General features: G+C 49.8%; 5 protein-coding genes across 5 annotated transcripts; 1 reads left to right on the top strand and 4 right to left on the bottom strand.

Moving 5' to 3' along the window:
* Positions 1–1,788: 1,788 nt before the first annotated feature.
* On the bottom strand, positions 1,789–3,603 carry EsH8_II_001503 (FAD-binding oxidoreductase; the record flags this gene model as incomplete). Its single annotated transcript, XM_083264801.1, has 5 exons — positions 1,789–2,625; positions 2,691–2,816; positions 2,869–3,071; positions 3,149–3,156; positions 3,215–3,603. The coding sequence occupies 5 exons, from the start codon at positions 3,601–3,603 to the stop codon at positions 1,789–1,791; spliced, it is 1,563 nt and encodes a 520-aa protein (XP_083122123.1).
* Positions 3,604–6,954: 3,351 nt separating this feature from the next.
* EsH8_II_001504 (serine endopeptidase) lies at positions 6,955–9,828 on the bottom strand (the record flags this gene model as incomplete). The annotated part of the gene is made up of 4 exons (XM_083264802.1): positions 6,955–8,030; positions 8,093–8,869; positions 8,921–9,665; positions 9,721–9,828. The coding sequence occupies 4 exons, from the start codon at positions 9,826–9,828 to the stop codon at positions 6,955–6,957; spliced, it is 2,706 nt and encodes a 901-aa protein (XP_083122124.1).
* A 2,432-nt stretch (positions 9,829–12,260) lies between these two features.
* On the top strand, positions 12,261–14,017 carry EsH8_II_001505 (cytochrome P450; the record flags this gene model as incomplete). Its single annotated transcript, XM_083264803.1, has 4 exons — positions 12,261–12,472; positions 12,557–12,982; positions 13,051–13,734; positions 13,795–14,017. The coding sequence occupies 4 exons, from the start codon at positions 12,261–12,263 to the stop codon at positions 14,015–14,017; spliced, it is 1,545 nt and encodes a 514-aa protein (XP_083122125.1).
* Positions 14,018–14,079: 62 nt separating this feature from the next.
* Positions 14,080–15,119, bottom strand: EsH8_II_001506 (uncharacterized protein; the record flags this gene model as incomplete). The annotated part of the gene is made up of 2 exons (XM_083264804.1): positions 14,080–14,990; positions 15,050–15,119. 2 exons carry the CDS (start codon positions 15,117–15,119, stop codon positions 14,080–14,082), a joined length of 981 nt encoding a protein of 326 aa, XP_083122126.1.
* Positions 15,120–18,760: 3,641 nt separating this feature from the next.
* Positions 18,761–20,196, bottom strand: EsH8_II_001507 (uncharacterized protein; the record flags this gene model as incomplete). The annotated part of the gene is made up of 2 exons (XM_083264805.1): positions 18,761–19,641; positions 19,881–20,196. The coding sequence occupies 2 exons, from the start codon at positions 20,194–20,196 to the stop codon at positions 18,761–18,763; spliced, it is 1,197 nt and encodes a 398-aa protein (XP_083122127.1).
* Positions 20,197–20,904: the final 708 nt, after the last annotated feature.

The raw sequence follows: 20,904 nt of genomic DNA on the forward strand, positions 1-20,904 counted from the left end.
CGACGCTTGAAACATTGCTCTGGAGGAGGGCCGATTCCCAACGGCGCGTCGGAAGCGTCTGCCCTGGAAGGCCCACGATGGTGGCAGGCTGATAAAGTGATTTTCTCGGGAGGGGGAAGCAGGGGAAGCAGGGGGGCATGGGGTTTGTGTGCGCGCGCGGCGGCGTGATGGGCGGCATCCCGCGATGCATGGACGAGCGGCGGCCCAGTATTGAGGCATCACGGCACTGGCTTCCCCAGGGCCCGGCGAGGAACTGCTTCATCTCGGTGGTATTCATGGCGGCAAATCTAATCGCCAAACAAGCATCGCGCGCCCGCGAGGGAGAAGGGGGGGAGGTAGGGGGGAGGGACATCAGTCAAGCCGCATCTGTGCCGTCTCCGTGAGCCAAAGTTGTACAAGCTAACGAGCCGGGTTCTTTGGTACTTTTCTTTTTTTTTTTGCTGTTTTTCTGCTACGGCTCATCTCTCTCAACCCCTTCCTTTCCCCCGGATCGCTCCCTCCCCCGCGAAGTTGCCTGCCGCCAACCCCCGGACCACGCTTCAGACGTATCTATTTCTTGGTTGCTGTCGTCGGCCCAGACCTCCTCCCGTCATGGCCGACCATCCTACCGACAGCCCGGCAGGGCTTTGATGAGAAAGGCCACGCTCTGGGCGCTTCGCTGCGCTGCAATGCCTTTATTCCCCGGAACCCGTGCCCAACCGCGCCAGTCCTTCCCTTGTCGCTCGCTTGGATGCAACGACGGTCGTTGTTGGGATTCTATGCCTCACCCTGGCTGACCGGCCGGCTCCTTCCACAAGGCAACGGCTGCTACGCGGTACGCTGCGATAGTCCTCGACGGGCTGCCGTACATTGGTTGGCACACCCCCCCTTCCCATTTGTCGCTCCTGACGCCATCCTGCGCAACTTAATATCCCCTTGATATTGCTGATATATTGCCACCGCGGAATCCAATTTGCTCGAAGCAGCCTATTCCGTCGCTCCCGCGCCCTCCCCTTGCCCTCTCCGATGCAGGCGCTCTTCATCTAAGAGCAGGGGCTCCGGCCCGCACGTGGCCAGATGCCGGACCTTTGAGACACGCGGTGCAGGTTTGATGGTTGGTTGCATTCCAGCAGCAACCTGCTTGATGCCCCGTGAATTTCCGGGTTTGTATAGGCTTTTAGGTTAGTGGTGGTGGTGGTCTTCTCGGGGGGTTAGGGATCGTCTTCCCGCTGTCCGATCGCCTCTCCGCGCGCGTTGGACGATCACCAGGCACGGATTTCGCCAGCACGCGAGCGGCCAACGCGAGTATCAAAGGCAAGGGGGCAGCGAGCCGAGTCTAGGCGATCAACATGCACACGTTCAGGGTTACGGTCGGCACTGTGCCGGTTGTAAACCAGGGGGGACTTGCATTTGAGGATTCCGTTACGAGGAGCCGACGTTGCTTGTTACCGTATGTGATTTCATCGAAGCCGGTGGCGTATGCGGTTTCGAGGATCATTGCCTGCGTCTGCGCCGCATTCACACCGTATACCACCCCTCCAAACCCCCCTGGCGAGAAACACCCGCCCAATGACGTCTGGGCATCCATTGAAACAAACCACAACTTGCGATTACGAGGCTTGGTTTGCATTTTCGACCATGGTGATCGCCGGAGCAAATCCCAACGTCCATGCCAGTGGTCGCCAGCCAGGAATCGTTGTATTCTACTAGGATTTGAGATTTTCATTTTGCAGCCGAGAATGGCATCAACAGGTCACGCGCGCTGTACGCCTCAATCGGTATAGATTGTATTGCTAGTTGCCTTGCGACCTACGAAGCCCGCGAAACAACGCTCTGGGGGTTGTGGAAGACGTCTTCCGGGTCCCATCTGCCCTTGATCTCCTCCAGCGCGGGGAGGTTGTCGCCCCAGTACGACCGCTGCGCGTCCCTCAGCTCCGGGTCGACGAAGCCCGGGTACGTGCCGCCCGCCCCGGGGAGCATGTTCAGCAGCTTCCTGTGGAAGTCCTCCACGAGGGCCTTGGCGCCCCTCTGGGCCCCCGAGGCGCAGGCGGCGTGGGACTGGTAGAACATGACCTTGTCGCGGTGCGCGTAGGCGGTAGCCGCCGCGGGCACTTCCGAGACGGTGCCGCCGGCCGCGTGGAACTTGATGGACCACATGCCGGCGGTCCTGCGCTGCTCCTCGAGCCAGCCGAACAGATCCGCAATGTCCGCACGGGAGAGCATGTCCTCGCGGGTGAAGCCCAGGCTCTTGGAGGAGAACTTGCCGGGGGCGTCCGGGACGTGGAGCGCCTCCTCCATGGCGAGGTGGGCGAGGGAGCCGTCCCAGCTCTCTTGGCGGAGGACGACGGGGTCGCTGCCGGCGGGGAGCCGGTCGAGGATGCCGGACTGGCGGAGCTCGGCCTCGGTGCCGTACCACGTCGCAGAGACGCGCACGCCGAGAGGGTTCAGGACGATCTCGGTGCCGAGGCGCTGGTCGAGCGCCGGGTCCGCGGCCACGGTCTGCCAGTCGTGGAAGAGGTCAACCATGTCCGGGAGCCGGCTGTACTGGAAGTTGTAGCTGTAGTGAAGCACACTCTGCGGCGCCGGGTGCGTCCGCATGACGAACTCGGTGACGATGCCGAAGCCAGCTCCAGCTCCCCTCAGGGCCTGCGGGGTCTCGAGTTAGCCAACGGCGTGTGCCCCAGAGAATAGAGTCGAGAATAGGTTCTTACAAAAAACAGGTCGGGGTTCTCCCGGGTGCTCGCACGGGCGACGGTCCCATCCGCGGTGACGACCTCGACCTCTTCGACGTGGTCCAGCGTGGTCCCCCACATCCGCGACATTTGCCCCATACCGCCCTGGGCTTCTGTCAGCACAGTTCATGCCAAGATCGACAGTTGGGAAACTTACGACAGTGGCATGGCCTCCGATCCCAACACCGAGGCACGCTCCGTGAGGAATTGCGCGTTGGTGAGAGCGCAGAGTTTCGTCGATCTGGCCCAGCCTCGTGCCACCACCCACCACGACATTGCTCGACGGATCCGAGTTGTCGACTTGGACGTACTGGAAGTTCTCCAGGTCGACGGAGACGGCACCATCTTGGCCACCGAGTCCTGGTATGACTGTTAGTAGACGTACAAATCAAGAAGGCCGCGGGGCCTCAAGTGCCATCAGTGCGGAACTCTCTCACCATAGTTTCTGATCAAAGAGTTAGTAAACTGTAAATAGATTTTGGTAGAACTTTCGGAGAACTCACCCATAAGAGTGGCCCCCGGCCTTGGCCTGGACCTTGACATTGTGCTTGGAGGCGCACTTGACGGCGCCTGCCACTTCCTGCGCGTTCTTGGGACGGATTATGGCGGAGGGGACAGACGCGCGGCCCAGGTTAAACGGACGAGCCCACGACAAAAGTTCCTTGCCCCCGTTGCCGTCGGGGAATTGCACGCAGTCTGACCTCCCGGCGCAGACGTCGTTCAGACAGCCCTCGAGAGTGGAGGGAGCTGCTTTGATGGCCGGGGCGGCGGTGAAGTAGTACTGTGCCGTAAGTCCGGCGACGGCAACCGCGGCAATGGCCGGCCATGAGCTCTGTCCGACCTTCTTCGCCAGCTGCGCCCCCGATTGGGGTTGTTGATGAGCAGAAGTCATACTCGGCGGGTACCAAGTGTTGAGATACGGTCGTGATAGATTAGAAAGCCAAGGCTTTCAGAAGAATAGACTTGTTGGCCTGATAGATATTATGAAGTGATGCGATAGAAGAGTCGAAATAACGTAAGGAAACGAGTTCCCGGGGCAGCTTATAAGCAAATTACGCCTGTGATCGTCTCCATGGAAGCAACTCGGGACGACGACGGCATCCGGAAACGGCCCCGCACCGCCGATCAGTCTCAGCCCGGTTCTGTAACTTTGGAGAGTGTTGATAACCTAGGCCGGATTCATGGAATGATATAAAACCGCGCATACAGAGAACATCCTACCGGCGTTGGACTGAGGCCTGACTTTGTCGGAAAGATGGCACCAGTTTCGGTCGACATATCATCCGGCATCAAGATCTTCCAGAGACATTCCCCAAGTGGTCCCTACAGACGACGCCGCTCTGGGCCCTAGCTTCACAGGCGGTGCGACGGTTGGTCTTCGTGATTGCCAACTAGTAGGCAATGGCTGGTTGTGTTTCACATTTTTTTGGGTCGCCCTCGGAGCAGGCTGTCTCAGGTCGGGATTTAGATCTTGGAACCGCTCCTCAACGGCGCTATTGCATCTAGTGCCCGCTAGCAATGCGGTCGTTCCCGTACATGACCCCGCTATTCATTTACATCTGCTCCATGTTAACTCCTCCACAGGACAAGTTAACTTCAGCCCGCTCCGCCTTGTTGGGCGCAACCGCTCCGAGCGTACTACTTTATAAAGCCCGAATGACATCATGCTTGTTTCCGACTCGATTTTGAGTCAAGGCTACCGTTGGCCGGCACCGTTTGCTCCGAATGGCAAGCCCTTGGGGATTCCATACATGTTTGATCCTTTTAACGTGACATGTGATGTGGAAATCGGGGTGAATATTCCGGTTGCACCTAATGATGACTATGTAGTGAAACTAGCTCGGTCCCAGAAACAACAAGAGCGCGCGCAAGGACTTTGCTGTGTATATGGCCCCTCCCTTTTTTCCACCTCGCAAGTTACTGGTTGGATAGAACGGTGGGCTTGTGGATGGAATTGCCAAAAGTATTAGCTCTGACGGTAGGGATAATAGATAGCCAAGAAGGCATGGCTTACACGGCATAACTTACTACATGCAGAGCTGTGAGAAACTTTGGCTTGATATCCTTCCATAGCCAAAAGTGAAAAGTTGGCAAAGTGCAAAAACGGCATGACTAGACTACAGACATTGTTATTCTTATCATAAAGTTGGTGACTGCATTCAGGTGACATATCGAATGTTCCAATCGGCATAATAGGCCAATCACTAGCGTCCAGAGCATTCAATACAGACAAGGCTTCATTACAATCCACATCCAAAGTGAAATTCCAAGTCCAATCAACGATTCTCGGCCCAATTGTATGACCCGATAATCTTTCATCTCTCTCGTAGCACCAACGAGCTCGCATTTACGCAGGACAGCAGGTGCACTTGACAAGGTTTTAGTAAATCCTGTTTCCAATGCCCCACGCAAAGAAGGACTTACCTCAATAAAATACAGATCAGGATTCACGCTATCAGAACCCATGAGGCAACCATCGGAGCTTTGCCTCTCGGTAGACCCACACGGGAAAGCTCCCGGTTTCGCTAGAGCATCGCATACATCCCGGGGAGACTATGGAGCGTTAGCCAAAGGGCATACATCAACAGAGCGGGTGGCATTTCGTCAGCGTACACAGGAGTTCCTCCGGACAACGCAGCCTGCAGCCATTGCCGACGCAATCAGCATCGACAGGAGAGCGAAGTTGGAGAATTGCCGCATTCTGAACGTCTGGGTATGTGAAGTTGGTGACGTATGGAGACAGTGACTCGTCCTGGCTGGAAGCACAATTCAAGAGTTGTCAAGTATAATTCAAGGCCGACCTTTAAGTCTTTGTGTTAGCGAAAGTGTCATCGGCTTTTCAAATAACTAGCAAGAAAGCCCACGGGCCCATATTAAGTCATCATCTGCCCCTGAATGGAGTCGTTGTGGCTTAGTTAAAGGTGGAATCTTTACCAAGTCAATCAAAAAATTAAATCTAAGATTCAAACGCCTGAAGATCGTTCCCATTTAGCACATTAATCCGCTAGATGACGACCGCAGTCTCTTGGAGAACGCGATGAAACGGTGTCGTATGATAGGTGGGGAGCCCCAGTTTGGTCGAAAGTATAAACCTTCAATGACCCAAAATAGGAAAAAGAAATACAGATGAACGGTAAGCGAGTTTTGATTTGAGTCAGTCTCTCCAGGTTTCTCGCCTTTTCGCCAAGATGAACCCAGGGCTATTCGTGGTCGAACTGGACGGAGTAGGGAACGGATTCTTGAGATAATGACAAAACGCCTCTTTCATGATTAATGCGCATGAAGGATAAACACCAACTATGTTAATAGCAGCGTTCATTGATGCCTATTTCAGATATGATCCCTCTGATATTTTTACGCGTTGAAATAAACTCACTCATACCTGTTAGTTCTTACTATGATCTTACTATGTTCTCAGGCCAAATCAAAAGTGCTTGTCATAGGGCATTTATAGTTCTCAGCCAAGTCCGTATGTTGTAAGACTCTAGAGCCGTGTAATATGGCGGCAGCATACCCATTTGATTATCTCTGCTGCAAATATTCACAGTTCCGGTTGCTCGAAATCATCAATAGGACTGTCACCGAGATTGCTAAGCTTTTATATCACGCTGGAAACGGCTCAGTGGTGCGTAGTACAAGTTTGCAGTCGTATTGAATACTAGGGTTGTATTGAATACTTGGAAATTTAGTTAAGAAACAGACTGAATAATATTTCAACTAATACATAAAACGCTATCAAGATGTTACACTTCTATTATAGCAAAACCAATGTTTAAAGCTTTTGAATGCACTTTCAACAAACTGCATCCAGAATGTCATCACAATGAGATGTGATGGCTGTTGAAATCACAGGATACTTGTAAAGGTAGAAGCTCGCCAAATATCAATACAGTGTATTCGGAAGCTCGAAGTCGGTTAAAAAAAAAATGAAAAAAAGGTCTCAGGCGTTTGGTCGAAATAAAATGTTAAGAACATTCATTCCTATTCTGAATGTTGGCGTGAATTAGCCGGCTGATACTTAAAGATGGTCATGACTGTTTCAGTTACTAGAAAATAATAATCAGGTTCGATCTATCGTTGATAAATGCTGATATCTTCCTATTACAAATGAGGGGAAGAACTCTATCTATAGTTACCTCGCCAGATTCACAAGTTGATTGATAATTTCAACAACTTAAATAGATCGGTTTGTTTCCAATAATAAGTTTAAGATACTAAGAATACATCACTCTATACACTTTGTTTACTTCGACGGAACTCCTATGCTGTCTGGAGTGTAGTTTAGCACCCAATTTCCGGTGTCATATATATCCCAGTCTTGTTCTCTCTCCGGGTTCCCATTCAATCTCAAGGTCTTGACACGCCAGATGTAGGTTCCGGCCGGCACAAAAGTCTTGTTAGCATCGGAACCGTCCCAGTACCAGGTATTACCGGGGCCCCAAACATCCTCAGATGTGCTCTGGTAAGCCTCCAAGATCTCTTTTCCGGAGTTTGCGTCCACAATGCTGATGCTCATATCGCGTGTCTGCATAAAGAGGTAAACCTCGACGCCAGGGAAAATGTTATCCTCGAATGAGGCGGGGACATCTGCAGTTGTGTTCAGAGTGCAGGTGAAAACTCGGCCTCCATCCATTCTTGATGGTGTGTTGGACGTCATGTTCCAAGCCGACAAATATGAAAGATCCCTGTTGACGTTTGCAAGGGTGGCCAACGGCGCTCCGAATCCAGTGTAGGGCAGGGAAAGTTGATTGACATCGGTCGATCCTTCTGCCTCGATGGCGATGTAGCCGCCAAAGTATGACACACGAGTGGCAGCATCGGCAAGGGCAGGCTCCTTGGAGATGGAGACCGATACGGCGGCTGACTTTCCAGGCTCAATTTTGACCGTGGTTGGGGAGATGCTGACTTCAGCATAGACAGGGTACACCTCTGCTTCAGTCAAGTTATACCCATTTGCGAATTTCAGAACATAGCCGGAGCTAGCTCCGACATGGCTTAGCTGGTAAGTGATAGTCTCAGTTCCCGTGTTCTTGATGTTGAAATTAAGTTCTTTGGGGCGATTGGCGGTGTCGTTGAAGGCGAGGGTGGCAACGCTGAGCAGCGTTGTGGAATGGACCGCATTCCAGGCGTCTACGAGGCCACCTCCCTGTTGGAAGACTGGTGCCAAGAAGTTTTCAGTCTTGCCATCGGCATCGTTCCACTTGACTGGACGAGCCGTGGTTGCAATTACTGCCTGTATTTCCTGAGGTGTGTAATCTGTATGTTGCTGCTTAACGAGAGCAGCGACTCCGGCAGCAAACGGCGTGGCCATGCTAGTTCCTGTAGTCTTGTCAGAAACGTTTCCAATGACCGAATTGGATAAAAGTGTATATAGAACATACCGCTGATAACTCCCCAACCTCCGATATTCCCCGGGAAGGTACTCAAGATGTTGCCTCCTGGAGCTAGAAACAAAGGCATGGAACCTCCGGTAAGGGAGGGGCCCCAGCTGCTAAAGCTTGATGTAAGCAGGCCAGATCGGTCATTTTGTTTGTTCTCCACACTCTCGTTCGAGATAGACAGCTCGTTGGCAACGAAAACTTCGACGGAGCCATGTTCTTTGGCCGCTTCTACCAATTGGGTAGCGGTCGCAAAGTCAATTGTAACAACCCCTTTAAGATTCTCATCCAAGGTAACATCAATAAAAAGAGGTCCGTTGGAGATATTCCAGTTGCTGGAGGTGTAGTAAACGGCGTATGGAATACCAAGAACCTTGGTAAGTGAGAGTGTGGTACCATTTGCCGACTTCCAGCACTGATCATATTGAGAGAGCAACACAACGTTGGTCAGATCAGCGGGAAGGTCAGGCTTTTCTGGAATGAGTTGGCACTCGTCGGAAATGGGTGTATCCGGAGTCCAAACCGTCAGCTTCTTGTTTGGCGGGAAGTCGAAAGGTATGCCAGGTACGAATCGAATAGGTCCTGCGTCACTTCCAGCAGTCCAATTTCCCTCCCAAGTGTAATAGGGAGTCAGCGAGTTGTCCGCAGATCCGACAGAGGTGATGGAGTTGGCGGCACCAGGGCTGAGGCCGCTGAAAATTCCAGGGCCACCGTTGCCGCTTGGGAGGGATATATATGTGCCATTCTCGAAGAGACGCGTGGCTACAGCAGACCAGGGATCTTGAAATATGTCAGCGCATGCTCTCTTAGATTGTTTGGCACGTAACTCACCTTCGGGGAATGCTAATCCTCCTCCATATGAGCATGTGATAACATCAACCCCCCTCTCCGCTGCCTCAAGAAATGAGTTGATGAGCGCGTCGGTTTGCGCACCTTCTGTGCAGCTTTGAATGCGGTAAAGCTCATAGGTCGCGTCAGGGGCCACACCGATAACGCCGTACTTAGACTCATCGCCCTTGGCACCGACAGTTCCCAAAACGTGAGTACCGTGGAAAGAACAATTATCGCGCACGTCATTATCACCATCTGTCAGGTCAAGAGCGAACGCGATGTTAGTCTTACTAAGACCTGGAACATCTACGTCGAACCCGCTGTCAACTACGGCCACACGTACGCCTGAGCCCTTGATGCTCGCAGCGTGTAACTTGGCAACTCCGGTATCGACATGCGTAGAAAAGGTGTCGAGCGTTGTTTCATCTCTGGTACTGAGGGATGGGTCGTTCCTCGCATATGTCCCAAGGTTTCGGGAGACGCGACCGCCATCTGAGATGCCTGGCAGTCGACGCCTGTGAATGGCCGGCTCCACCGTGCTGACTGGCCATACTTTCAAGATGCCTTCGATAGCCTGCACTGTAGATAGGATGGTTTTTCGGTTAAGCCCTTCGTTGCTGCAAGCGACATTGAATGATGCTCCTTGAAATAGGTCGTGGGTAAAGTAGTACCGCTGAGTCGCAGTGCAATCCAGACTAGATTGAGCAAAAGAGACCTGGGCCTTGCTCGTCAGGGCCTCGGGGCTCTGTCGAAACGTTAGGGATGGGTTTTCAGGGGTGTGCTTAGAGTTGATTTCCTACCAGCTGAACGGACCCATCGAACTCAACAACGAAAGCGTCATTGTAAGCAGCAGATGCCAGCCACGGGAGACAGGCCGCCAAAACGGCCTGCTTAACAGAAGACTTCATGATAGCCTACTTCAAATTTCTTGCAATCCACGACAAATCTCTCTGCATGCTTTCCATTGCCCATTTGCTAAAGCCATCATCATATACAGGAGCACTGACAACATGACTGACTCGTGCAAGCATCGTGGACCCCTTATTATTAAGTGTAATACGGGCTTTCACTCTGGGAATCTGTGGTAAAATCTCATTGGTCAAACCTTAACATATTGATCGCAATTACCGATCGCTCCGTATCAACATTTGAACCTTGCTAGCGCGGACTATGCGCATGTGGTGGAAAAAAACAGATGTAAGAATCGTATTTCTGCTGGTAACAGAGGGCCTGCCTGGAGTCCAACTAGACAATATTATGAAAGCGTCTTTGGATTAAACTTTTATCGGTACTAAAAGAAGGTTGGAACTTTCTGCATTTGGATTTTTGGCATCCAAAAAAGATGCATATTAACCTTAACCTGGCTTTAAATCTTCCCGTTGCAAGCATATCCCCCACGTGTTTTCCTTGGAAGCCTCGGAAATCGACTACGTTATTAATTATCAAAGCGGCCTTCATTCAACAAGCTACTTAATAGTACAAACTATAGACGGAAAACCCAAATATACAAAATTCCTTTGGCTGGTGAGCCAATACGCAATTTTCATTTCCGCACAAAAATGTTTCCGGCGGGAAAGTGTTGCTGTGACTGTCAGAATGCTTATTGGAGATTGATGGCCTATCAGGTGCACTCCCGGTGCCGTTTTGAGGAACATGAGCATTTGACGTGTTCGGCGTTAGTTGTTTCCGATACACTTCCATTAAATCCAAGACTTTCAGTATACTTGCCTCATTTTGCAATTAATTATAATACCTTTGCAACAAACTCTTGGCCAAAAGTACGTTAGATCACTATGTGATATTAACAGGAGCTTCCGTCGTCCGTTATGAGCATTTCTCTACGAGACAGCTTCATTTGTCGACACACTGAAGGCGGTTTCGCCAGGTCCGACAATGTACCCTCATATTCTGTCGTCGATAGCAATTAGTATTTGTAACCCAACATGGATGGCACCAAAGGCCGGGCATAGACCTCGCTTAAAGATTGGTCATCTAAAAACTCAAAGCCCTGAAAGAACAAAGCTATCAATCTGGATCTGCCCCATGATTTGAACTGGGCCAAAGCCTGGGCGTGGGCTCTACCATCGCACGTAAAGGGGATATTTACTTCTACTACTACTCGGTAGATGCCAATATCAGGGCCGCGGTGACGGGTAACCCAGTTGGACCTCTCAAGGACCCGTTGGGCAAACTTGTGCAAAAGACGATCAACCAAAATTTGTGGACTGCGAATAGTCAAGGTATCGATGAAGAGTAGGGTGAAACTTATGATATTAGGATGAGAATGTTGCTCGTTTCTCAAGTTTTCTATCTCTTGGTGCATGACTGATTTTTAGATAACTGCTACGTCTTCCTATATTGCAAAGTAAAACGCAGGTTCAGTTGGTTGAGGTCTCATCTTGAAGACACTCCGTTTCTCTCGCCTGAACCCAACACAAGATCAATAGGAGAAGCCGGAAACTTTTACAGTGGGATTGTTTTAGCCAGCGGTGCTTGTATGTGTGTTGCTTGTCACCAGGGAGGATAGACGTAAGGCTGGAGACAGCAGCTCGCACCACGGCCTTGATGCGAAGATACTTGCATTCTGGGACGTTTGATTGTGTTGGATTACTCAGCCAGAATACAGGGAGCTGGCCAGCAGCGGCAGCGGAACCCGGAGATCCAACCTCCGGGCTGCCAATAGTGATATCTTCACTACTGCTGCTGCTGCCAACCTACCTACTCTTCTACACGGAAGATACACAGAAGAATACAGTACCAGTTTGATCCTTTGATTACGTTCGATTACTCCCGTACGGGTAACCTGTGATTCCAACAGATTGCGTTTGGGCAATATTGAATGACACTGGATTTTGGAGCCGCAGCAACAAGATGAAAGTTATGCTCAGCCTACGTGTATGTAACATGTTGAGAGCAGGTTTTGGTGATTTCACAGACAGTATTAATCTTCTCGATGTCAACAGTTTAGAATGTGACCATCTCGTTGCTACAATGCAGATCACCATGAACCGCGCAATTTGATATTGATATTCATAAAGAGAAATGTGCATTCTGAATCGGGTAAGTACCAAGTCCTCGGCAGTACCCAGGATGCATGCAGAGGCTTGCTGCAGCATTCTTGTCTTCAATTTGTCGATAAAAATAGCAGAGTAACCAATAGAAATTCACAATGGCGCTCTCACTACGATCACATGGGCGACAGTGGCGCCTGTATTTGAGATAAATACATAGTTCGCACACTGAACCTATGGCCATGTCTATAATTTACTACTCAAATTGCCATTGTTTTACACCCGACTTTTTCAAGCATATTTCGCATCTGGCGAACCGAAGCGCCACTATGTTCGCACTGAAGATGATTGAAGCATCGGTCCATGTGAACGATATTCTGATCATCACCGCTTGTTTGACTATTTTATTTCTTGGTTATTTGACATTACAGCCTGTTCCCTTTGACTCGGCAGAACCCCCGATTCTGCGGCCTAAGCTGCCTTTCATAGGCCATCTTATCGGCTTGATTCATCACAAGTACAAATACCACGCCATATACCAGTAAGTCCCTCCAACGCGAATTCCAACAGCAATGTTTTTAGATATGCGTAGCTCCCGAGATGTTGGGAAATTGACGACGTATAGTGGGAAGTATAACCTGCCGGCATACACACTCCCTGTCCTCGGAAGCAAGCTCTACATCGCGCTATCACCCAAACTTGCATCCTCAATTTTTAGAAGCCGGACGCTTAGTTTTGATGAATCGCGTCTTGCATTCATGGGCCAAATAGTTGGTGCGGAAGGGCAAGCCTTGGAAATATGGAAAGATTCGGATTTCACCGGTGAATTTTTCAAGGTTCTTCGCAGAGGACTGACGGGCCAGTCACTGGCTAGTATAACTGCCACAGCTTATGACAATGTAGCCAAGTCTCTCAACAGATTGGCCTCCGATGAGCTCGATGTCGATGACTTGTATATTTGGGCGCGAGAGATCGTGGCCGTAGCGATTACAACGTCCTTTTATGGAACCAAGAGCCCCTGGAAACGCCCCGAAGTTTTGCAAACATTTTGGTAGGCTTTTTATTCTTCTTTTTATTCCATGTTTTTCAGAAGCAGTCTTCCTAACATTGGATGTCAAGGGATTACCACGACGATTCCCATAAGCTTCTACTTAATATCCCGCCATCAATCATAGCTTCCAAGGCATCCAAGGCAAGGACAGTCGTCCAAAAGGCTATGGAGGAATACATCACAGCGAATCATGGGATGAGCGATGATGTTCCTCAAGCAACCAGAGATCGACTCATTGTCGAGCAGAATTCTGGCATATCCGCCCTTGACAGTGCTAAAATTGAGGTCGGGATTGTTCAGGCTGCATTAATGAACACATCAACAGCAACCTATTGGCTTCTCACTGAAATCTGGAATCAGCCAACGCTTTTGGCCAGGATCCGTAATGAACTCTCAAACATGGTTGTCGAAGAGCCATCCGAGGGCGCCAATGAACACCTAATTTCCCTCGATGCCAACAAACTCAAGAACCAATGTCCGCTATTCGTTTCTTGTCTTCAAGAGACACTGCGACGCAATGTTGTGGACTACGTCACAAGAACACCCGTGACGGACACGACCATTACGGACGGCAGTAGGACATATCTCCTCAGAAAAGGACAGACAATCCAGGTACCGTTGGGCATCTTACATAAGGATTCAGGTCTATGGGGGCCCGATGCCAAGAGCTGGATCGGAGACAGGTTCATGAATATCAGCGACGAGGCCTTGCCGCCCGGCTTCTTGCCCTTTGGCGGTGGGCCACACATGTGGTAAGTGATGACACTCGGCCACTGAGCGTATTGTTTTTAACGGGTTGACCAAAAATCTAGTCCGGGCCGTTACTTTGCAAGCGATATAATACTTGGGTCTGCTGCTCAGTTATTGCTTAGCCTTGATGTGAGTGGGGCCGATGGTAATCCCATTAGGGTGCCTAGAGAACAAGTTCCCTGGCCGACGACTGGAATTGGCAGACCAGAGCCTGGGGCTCATCTGCGAGCCAAGATCAACCGAAGAAAGGGTTGGGAGAAGGCCCGCTGGACTACAGTGTATTGAACTTCCTGCGAAAGATGGATATGCATCGCCCCTGAGCTTAGAAAACCATCCGCAGGTGACTCCTAGTGTCTTCCAACTGCCCACTTGCTAGCATCATTAAGCCACGCAAACACCGCGTTAGTCCCATTCGATACATTTCTGGCGATGAGACCTTTCTTTGGGTTTCTGTCTGGACCCGGGTCATTGAATGTTTCCACCAAACGGGTATTATCCTTCCCGACCTCCAAAATTGACCCTCCCACAAGGGCTTCCTCCTCAACACACCGAAGCATTGCCTCCGCTACCTCTTGTGGTGTGACCCAGCCATCTTGTTCCGTGTCCAAGTTCATCAATTTCTCCGGGTGCTCAGTCCAAAGTGGGGTGCGGACGACCCCAGGTGCAACGGCGTTAACGCGCACCCCATCCGTCTCTTCCAGTCGTGCGAGACTACGCACAAACCCGGTGATAGCAAACTTAGATGCTGCATAGAGCGGGGCGTTGATGTTCGGCACCTGACCTGCGACGGAGGATATGTGCACAATTCGCTTGGGGTTTTGAGGGGATGCCTTGACAGCGGGAGGAAGGGAAGCGTTTGTCACCTCGCTGGGATGTAACCAGTAAGAGATCGCCAGTTGGGTTGATCGAATCGGATGATTAACATTGATATCGAGCAGAGCATAATGTCCGCCGTCTACGCTGTCCTTGCTTTCCGATGACCCCGGCGGATGCCAGAAGTTGGACCAGTGCGGCTCGTATACACCAGCTCCGGGGCAAAGGATGTCGAAACCACCAAACTCGGTGATGGTAACGTTGAACATGTTGGAGAGAGCTGGCCATGAAGACACGTCGGTTTTTACGAAGACCGCGCGGGGCTTTGCGTTGGTGTCTTTGTGGTGCGACAACAAGGTCTCCGCTTCAGGTCTCAGGGAGATGTCGGCGACGACGACATTGCAGCCGTGCTTAAGCAAAAGCTCTGCAAAAGAAAGGTTGATTCCTATTTGAATGATCAGTTTCAACGAGTTCTGGCTGAGCGGAATTTCCACCAGAACAAACCAGATCCAGCACCAGTGACGATTGCAGTTTTCCCAGACACGCTAAATGTTGCGTTGGGGTTTTGAGACATGTTTGTCACTGCTTCAGGCGACGAGCCGGCCGATACGAGCTTCCAAAGTTGGTGGCCTGCCGAATTTTAGGCGAAACAAGAAATTCAATACTAAAGGTGGTTGATATGCGTGTTTCCAAATACTTTACAAAGCAAGCAAGAAATGGTCTGGGTACTACTGATGGTTGGCGTCGATTGCGTCCTCATCGAAAGCTGGGCGGGGATTGACGATTAGTTGATCATTTTAATGCACAGACGAACCTGATAAGGCCGAAGATCGGAACCTGAAGGGCGAATGGAATGATCAACCGCCAGGCACGCTTTTGGTGTGTCTCACAGTCATGTGCCCGGTGCGACGTGTCTCCACGAGAGGGCCGCTACCCCGCAGAATACAGGCGGATTCTGATGAAATAATTGGAGGGGGTAATGGGAAGCTCAAATTAAGCGCTTAGAGTTGCCCATTTAAGTTCTCTCACCTCTTTTTTGAGATTTCTAAGTGAGTGTCTCGAACGTGTACTAGACGAAAAACAAGTAATCACAGTGATCACTGGATCGGAGTAACTTGCTCTCGCTGTACATATTCACGTCAGTATCCTCACTAAGCAAAGTCCTAAGGCGGAAGGGATGTCTCTATAGGTAGATACGATTCCCAGTAGTGAACGAGTGATTGTACCGGTAGGTGGAGCTCAAACAGGCTGACTTTATTCAGTAACCACTTGGAAGAAGTGTGGATATTACTTTGATATCCTTTGAAAGTGTCAGTTGTGCACTGCAGTTCGAGTCGACACGGAAGATACAAGGCTAATCACAGATATTGGCATCCTCTTAGATATAGATTATATAAGTAGATGATATAAGACTGGATAAGCCGAAAAAGAAAAGAAAAAACCAGGGTATCTGTAAGTTTGTATATAACGACAGGCTTGCTGTAGATTACGTTCAATACGTCGATGGGCATATAGAGGAGTTCCACCTAAAATGCCTCTTTACTAGTACTCATTGATTTTCTTTTCACTCCAACAACTTTTTGATTCATTTGGATTACTGCCATGCAAATGGCTTTGTACACTTCGGTTTGCCACAAAACTCTGGTGCATCTCTTGCATCTTCATGTGGTATAAACAGGTACGCCACGGTTGCGAAGCTACAGTTCTGTGATCCCATCCAAGGCGTCTGAGAAATTCTTATGACCCCCGGAAGGGTTTATCTCATGCGATTCATCGCCGAGAGGCGTTGTCGCCCTCAGTCACCCCTGAGGACCAGCCCTCACATTTCCTACAGATGTAACTAACAATAATCACTAGGGCCCTTATTGTTTCAAAATACGATCTAGAAATATTTTCAATAGCTTGCGTATTGATAACAATAATCCACTAAGGCTGCAGCCCCGCGGTGTCCCTCTTATCCGGTACTCCTTCGAGTTGCTTTCGACGCCTGCGCCTTTCCCGTGCCGCCAACTTCGGCAGTGCCGCCATCTTGGCCCGTGTCTTTTAACGGTCCATGATGTTTTCGCTGAGCCACCGTGCCATTTTTAGGATATCGGCTTCATCATTCTCGGCTTCCTCTATGACAGTTTTTGCATCTTCGAAATCCATGAAACGAAATTCGTCCCCGCACCAATGTATATTACGACTCGCGAGATCGCTGAGGTAGACGCCCATTTGGCGAATCAGGCGGATCGGACGAGCCAGCATCTCTTCCAACCTGTCTTGCTCGAAATGCGGCATCCCTTCTTCAAACAGTGCAATGCCTCCTAAGTCGGATAGCACGAGCGCTCTAACTCCTTCTATGCTTGCGAGACCGAAGTATTCCGGTATAATCGTTCCCTGTAGGTTCTGGAGCCGTTCGTAAATTCGGATCTCATTTTCAAAATCTTCACTGCGTTCACCGTCCTCCTTTTTGAGTATTATCCGCCGAGGTATGCCGAGGGAGTTGACATCGTCAAGAGACAGCCTAAGCACGTTTTGGTAGATTAGGTCGGGTGGTAGAAAGATAGGCCCTCTAAGCGCAGTAATCCTCGTCGAACGGAAGTCGAACACATACTGGAAAACTTTAGTAAACTCGGGGGGGGGGGGGGGGGGGGGGGGTCGGTCGAGAGAAACTTACAGTATCATCCATTCTGCCTAACGCACAACGGTATTTTGGTGGCGTTGGGTGATAAAACGCTCAACTGAGCGAGGGGCAATAAGTTGGGTTCAGTATCTGGGACATCGGGCACGTAATACAGCGCCGCATCATAACTAAATAAAGTTGTCTCACATGTAAACGAAATTCGAGACACAAAAAAGAAAGCATTGAATGCGCATCCCATACATTATCTTCCTACTCTCCTCTCCTCTTCTCCCTCTGACAACAGCTTTTCAGGCCGTCAGAGCGCAAGGCAGCCAATCCGCAGACGGCAGAAACTGAAATAGGAGGAAATCCCTACTCAAATCCGATACTGCTCAAGCCAAAGGATAGACTATGCTTTACGTCATGCTTGTACTTCCAAAGTATGGAATTTATCAAAAAAAGAATTTAGTTGAAAATCAAAAATTTGATTTCGCCCGGACTTGAACCGGAGACCTTCAGTGTGTTAGACTGACGTGATAACCAACTACACCACGAAACCATTGAGAGATTAAACTCTTTGATGAACACCTCAGCAGAAGAGGAACCCAAGACCCCCTGCTCAATTTCGGCCATTGACTATCTGTAGCTACCGGCCATTTTTGCGAGTCATATTCTTCGTCGTTTTACTGCAAAGATGTAGTTCACCTTAAAGGGTCCGTGACGATATAACGATAACATTAATGTCGCGCAACCTTTAGCGTTGTATCATTGTGCCGACACCACGAATCCGATTACATTCCGAAAAACAGATCAAACGATACCCGCATACGATGGGAAAGGCACCAAACTTGGTTTGTTACAGGCCAAGATATTTAGCTGCACTTGAAGCGTTTCGGAAAGCGCATCCATCGATTTTCGGCGACAATAATTCTACCTGCAAAGCGACAACCCTACCTCTGCCGAATAAACCCATCCCCATAATGCAAAATCGTAACTGGCTGGACTGACTTGCCGCGTGCCCTTCGCAAATAGCGTGGAAGATTTTATGATCACTTGCTAACGCTTCCAACGCTACGCCAGCCTCGATGATGCTCAAAGGTATCAATCAATTGGCAACTTGATGAGGAATATTTTTCATCGGTAAGGCTTCGATTTAAGCCATTGGGGTACTGCTTCAGGTTGTCGGCGATAACGTACCGCTTCAAAAGTTGGGTTAGATCATAAAGAGACAGAAATACTCATAATTAGCTGGCAACAATTTATTGGCCATATCATGTACGAACCTTTCGTGGGTGCATCTCCTGGCCAAGTTTTCAAAGCATGATAAATTTAGGTAACGTTGAATCTTTAAGGTAGAGTATGGCATTTTGGTTATCAAAACCTGCAGTTAGTTTTCCATCGTCCCAGTATCATGACTAAACCCGAGAAACATACACTCCAAGACGTGAGGTATCCCAATGTTTAAACAATTAGCTCTGACGTTCGCTATCATTTTGCAAGTGGGAATATGCAAAAGTAAAGCTTTCCTTGGTTTGTCAAGGTTCGTCCTCTAAATGAATATATGTGTAGATTTTGCGCTCTTTATCATCCTCTCCTCTTGATACTTAGGCCTAGAATCTAGCCGTCAACTTCCACCCCACAGCCAACACCCTAACAGCAGCATAGCAAATGAAAGCCAAAACATATGACGCTCCCGAGAAGATGATTAACCCTTCCCAATTCCGCCCGCCCTTCTTTGACTCTAGAATCGCGCCTGCAATGGGCAAACTGCTCAATGTTCCAAAACTAGCCATCATCATTGCCGTCGAGAGGTAACGTCCGTATTCTCGTGCGTCACACAGCTGGCCGAGACATACAGGAACCAATCCTAAGTTGCTGCCACTAGCGAAGCCGAATATGGCGACGAATGCTAGAAGCATCGACTGAGAGTCTCCCGAGGGTAGCCACAGGCCAAAAACTGATATAAAACACAGAGCAATGGTGATTAGAATGATGTTGAACCTTCCGTACTTGTCGGCGGCCAGACCTGGAAGAAAGCGCCCAACGGCCGATCCAGCGTTCAAAATAGACAGAATTGTGTATGAGTGAACGTTGCTGCCCGGTAAAGTCGCCGCATAAGAGATGATGTAAGTAATGGGAACAAAGAGACCCCATTCCATAAAGAAAATGCCGATCGCCGACAGTGTGAACTTGGGGTTACTGAAGACAGTGAAATCGGGCCATATTGAGACGGGCCCCTCCTTTTTTGGGAGCCGAGACCTGATGAAAAGAGTTGCAGGTACCGTGAGGCCGAGGAGGATAAAACCGAGAATTCGGGCAGTGGGACCGAACCCCAGGGTCGGGAAGAGGTTTTGGAGTAGGATTGGATACACGATTCCCCCGATAGACCCAGCAGTGGCTGCTATCCCCGTGGCGAAGCCCCGGCGGGAGTCGAAGAAGTGAGCAATGGCACCGTAGGAAGGTGAGTTGAGCAGAGCGCCCCCAAGGCCGCCTAAGATGGAATACGCCAGAAGGATTTGATAGTATTCTACAATCATGAACAAATTAGCTCAAACTTACGATTCATGTACGAAAAACACGAACCTTTACACAGGCTTAGAAGTAGAAGGCTTGCAGACATGCAAAGACCACCAGCGACAACAAGCCCACGGGGTCCGTATTGGTCAAACAGAGGACCAACTTGTATACCGACGAAAAAGACTATGAAAAGATATAGACTGAATATCCAACCAATCTGTGAAGGCGAGTGGTCGGCAAGTTGGTTTTCGGAAAAATACGACTCAAACACCGCAGCAGAGTTGATGAGACCAAAAACCGAAAGCATGGCACAGAAGGACCCGAAAACCACCAGCCATGCCTGCCAGCCACCTTCTGGAAAAGTCAATTCGGCAACACTCGATGCATCATGTCTCCCATAGCCGGGCTTTTCTCTTGAGCTTGATCGTTCTTGGTCTTGGTCGTATTGAATTGTGGACGGCGCCGATAACGTGGGACCGTTTACATTCCGTAGGAGGATTGAAGACGTTTCGACGGCAGTCTGTGACATCTTGGGTCTTGTAATAGTCAGGGAGCTACTCTGTGAAAAGGATTGTCAAGCTGATTTCACTCAACGAACCTGAGTATATTATCGAGTGCCAGGGAATGGTGGCACGCCAGTTCGCAAAGCAAGAGTTGTAAGTGCAAGAATACGAATTTTAATCACCTTCATCCTTAAACCCCAAACTCTAGCGGATGGCGGATCCACCTGCACGTGTTGTTAGTCACTGCCCCATCAAGGAAGTCAAATAACGTCTTTGGCTCTGGATTGCGCTGCTAATCCTGCACCAGAGGCGAGAGTCTAGCTGTTCCTCGGCTAGCGCTGCCAAAAAAAATCCCCAACCGCATATTTCCATGACAAAAGCCAATCATGAGGGGATTACCGGTAGCCGTCGGGCACCCTTGTTATCTCCAGTCTGGGAATGTGGTGGGCGCTGTATACCCGTACAAGCGCTAGGTTTTCGTCATCACTCACCAAATCTTCTCCGCAGGCATGGATATCAGCAAGCTATATATATTGGATTGATTATTCCGTGGTTTCATCGGCTGTAGTTCGAACACTGTATATTTGCATGGCATGCATCCACCGTCTCTCATCTAAACCCTCGTCACTAAGCAAAGCTTTGGTAATCGTTTGAGCCTGGGCGGGACATTTAGCAGCTGAACAGCTCACACTTACGGCCCACTTGAATCATTTCGTCCGCCGTTCTCCGTCTAT

Source organism: Colletotrichum jinshuiense, chromosome 2 (genome assembly GCF_051148585.1).
Source record: "Colletotrichum jinshuiense chromosome 2, complete sequence".
Classification (NCBI taxonomy): domain Eukaryota; kingdom Fungi; phylum Ascomycota; class Sordariomycetes; order Glomerellales; family Glomerellaceae; genus Colletotrichum; species Colletotrichum jinshuiense.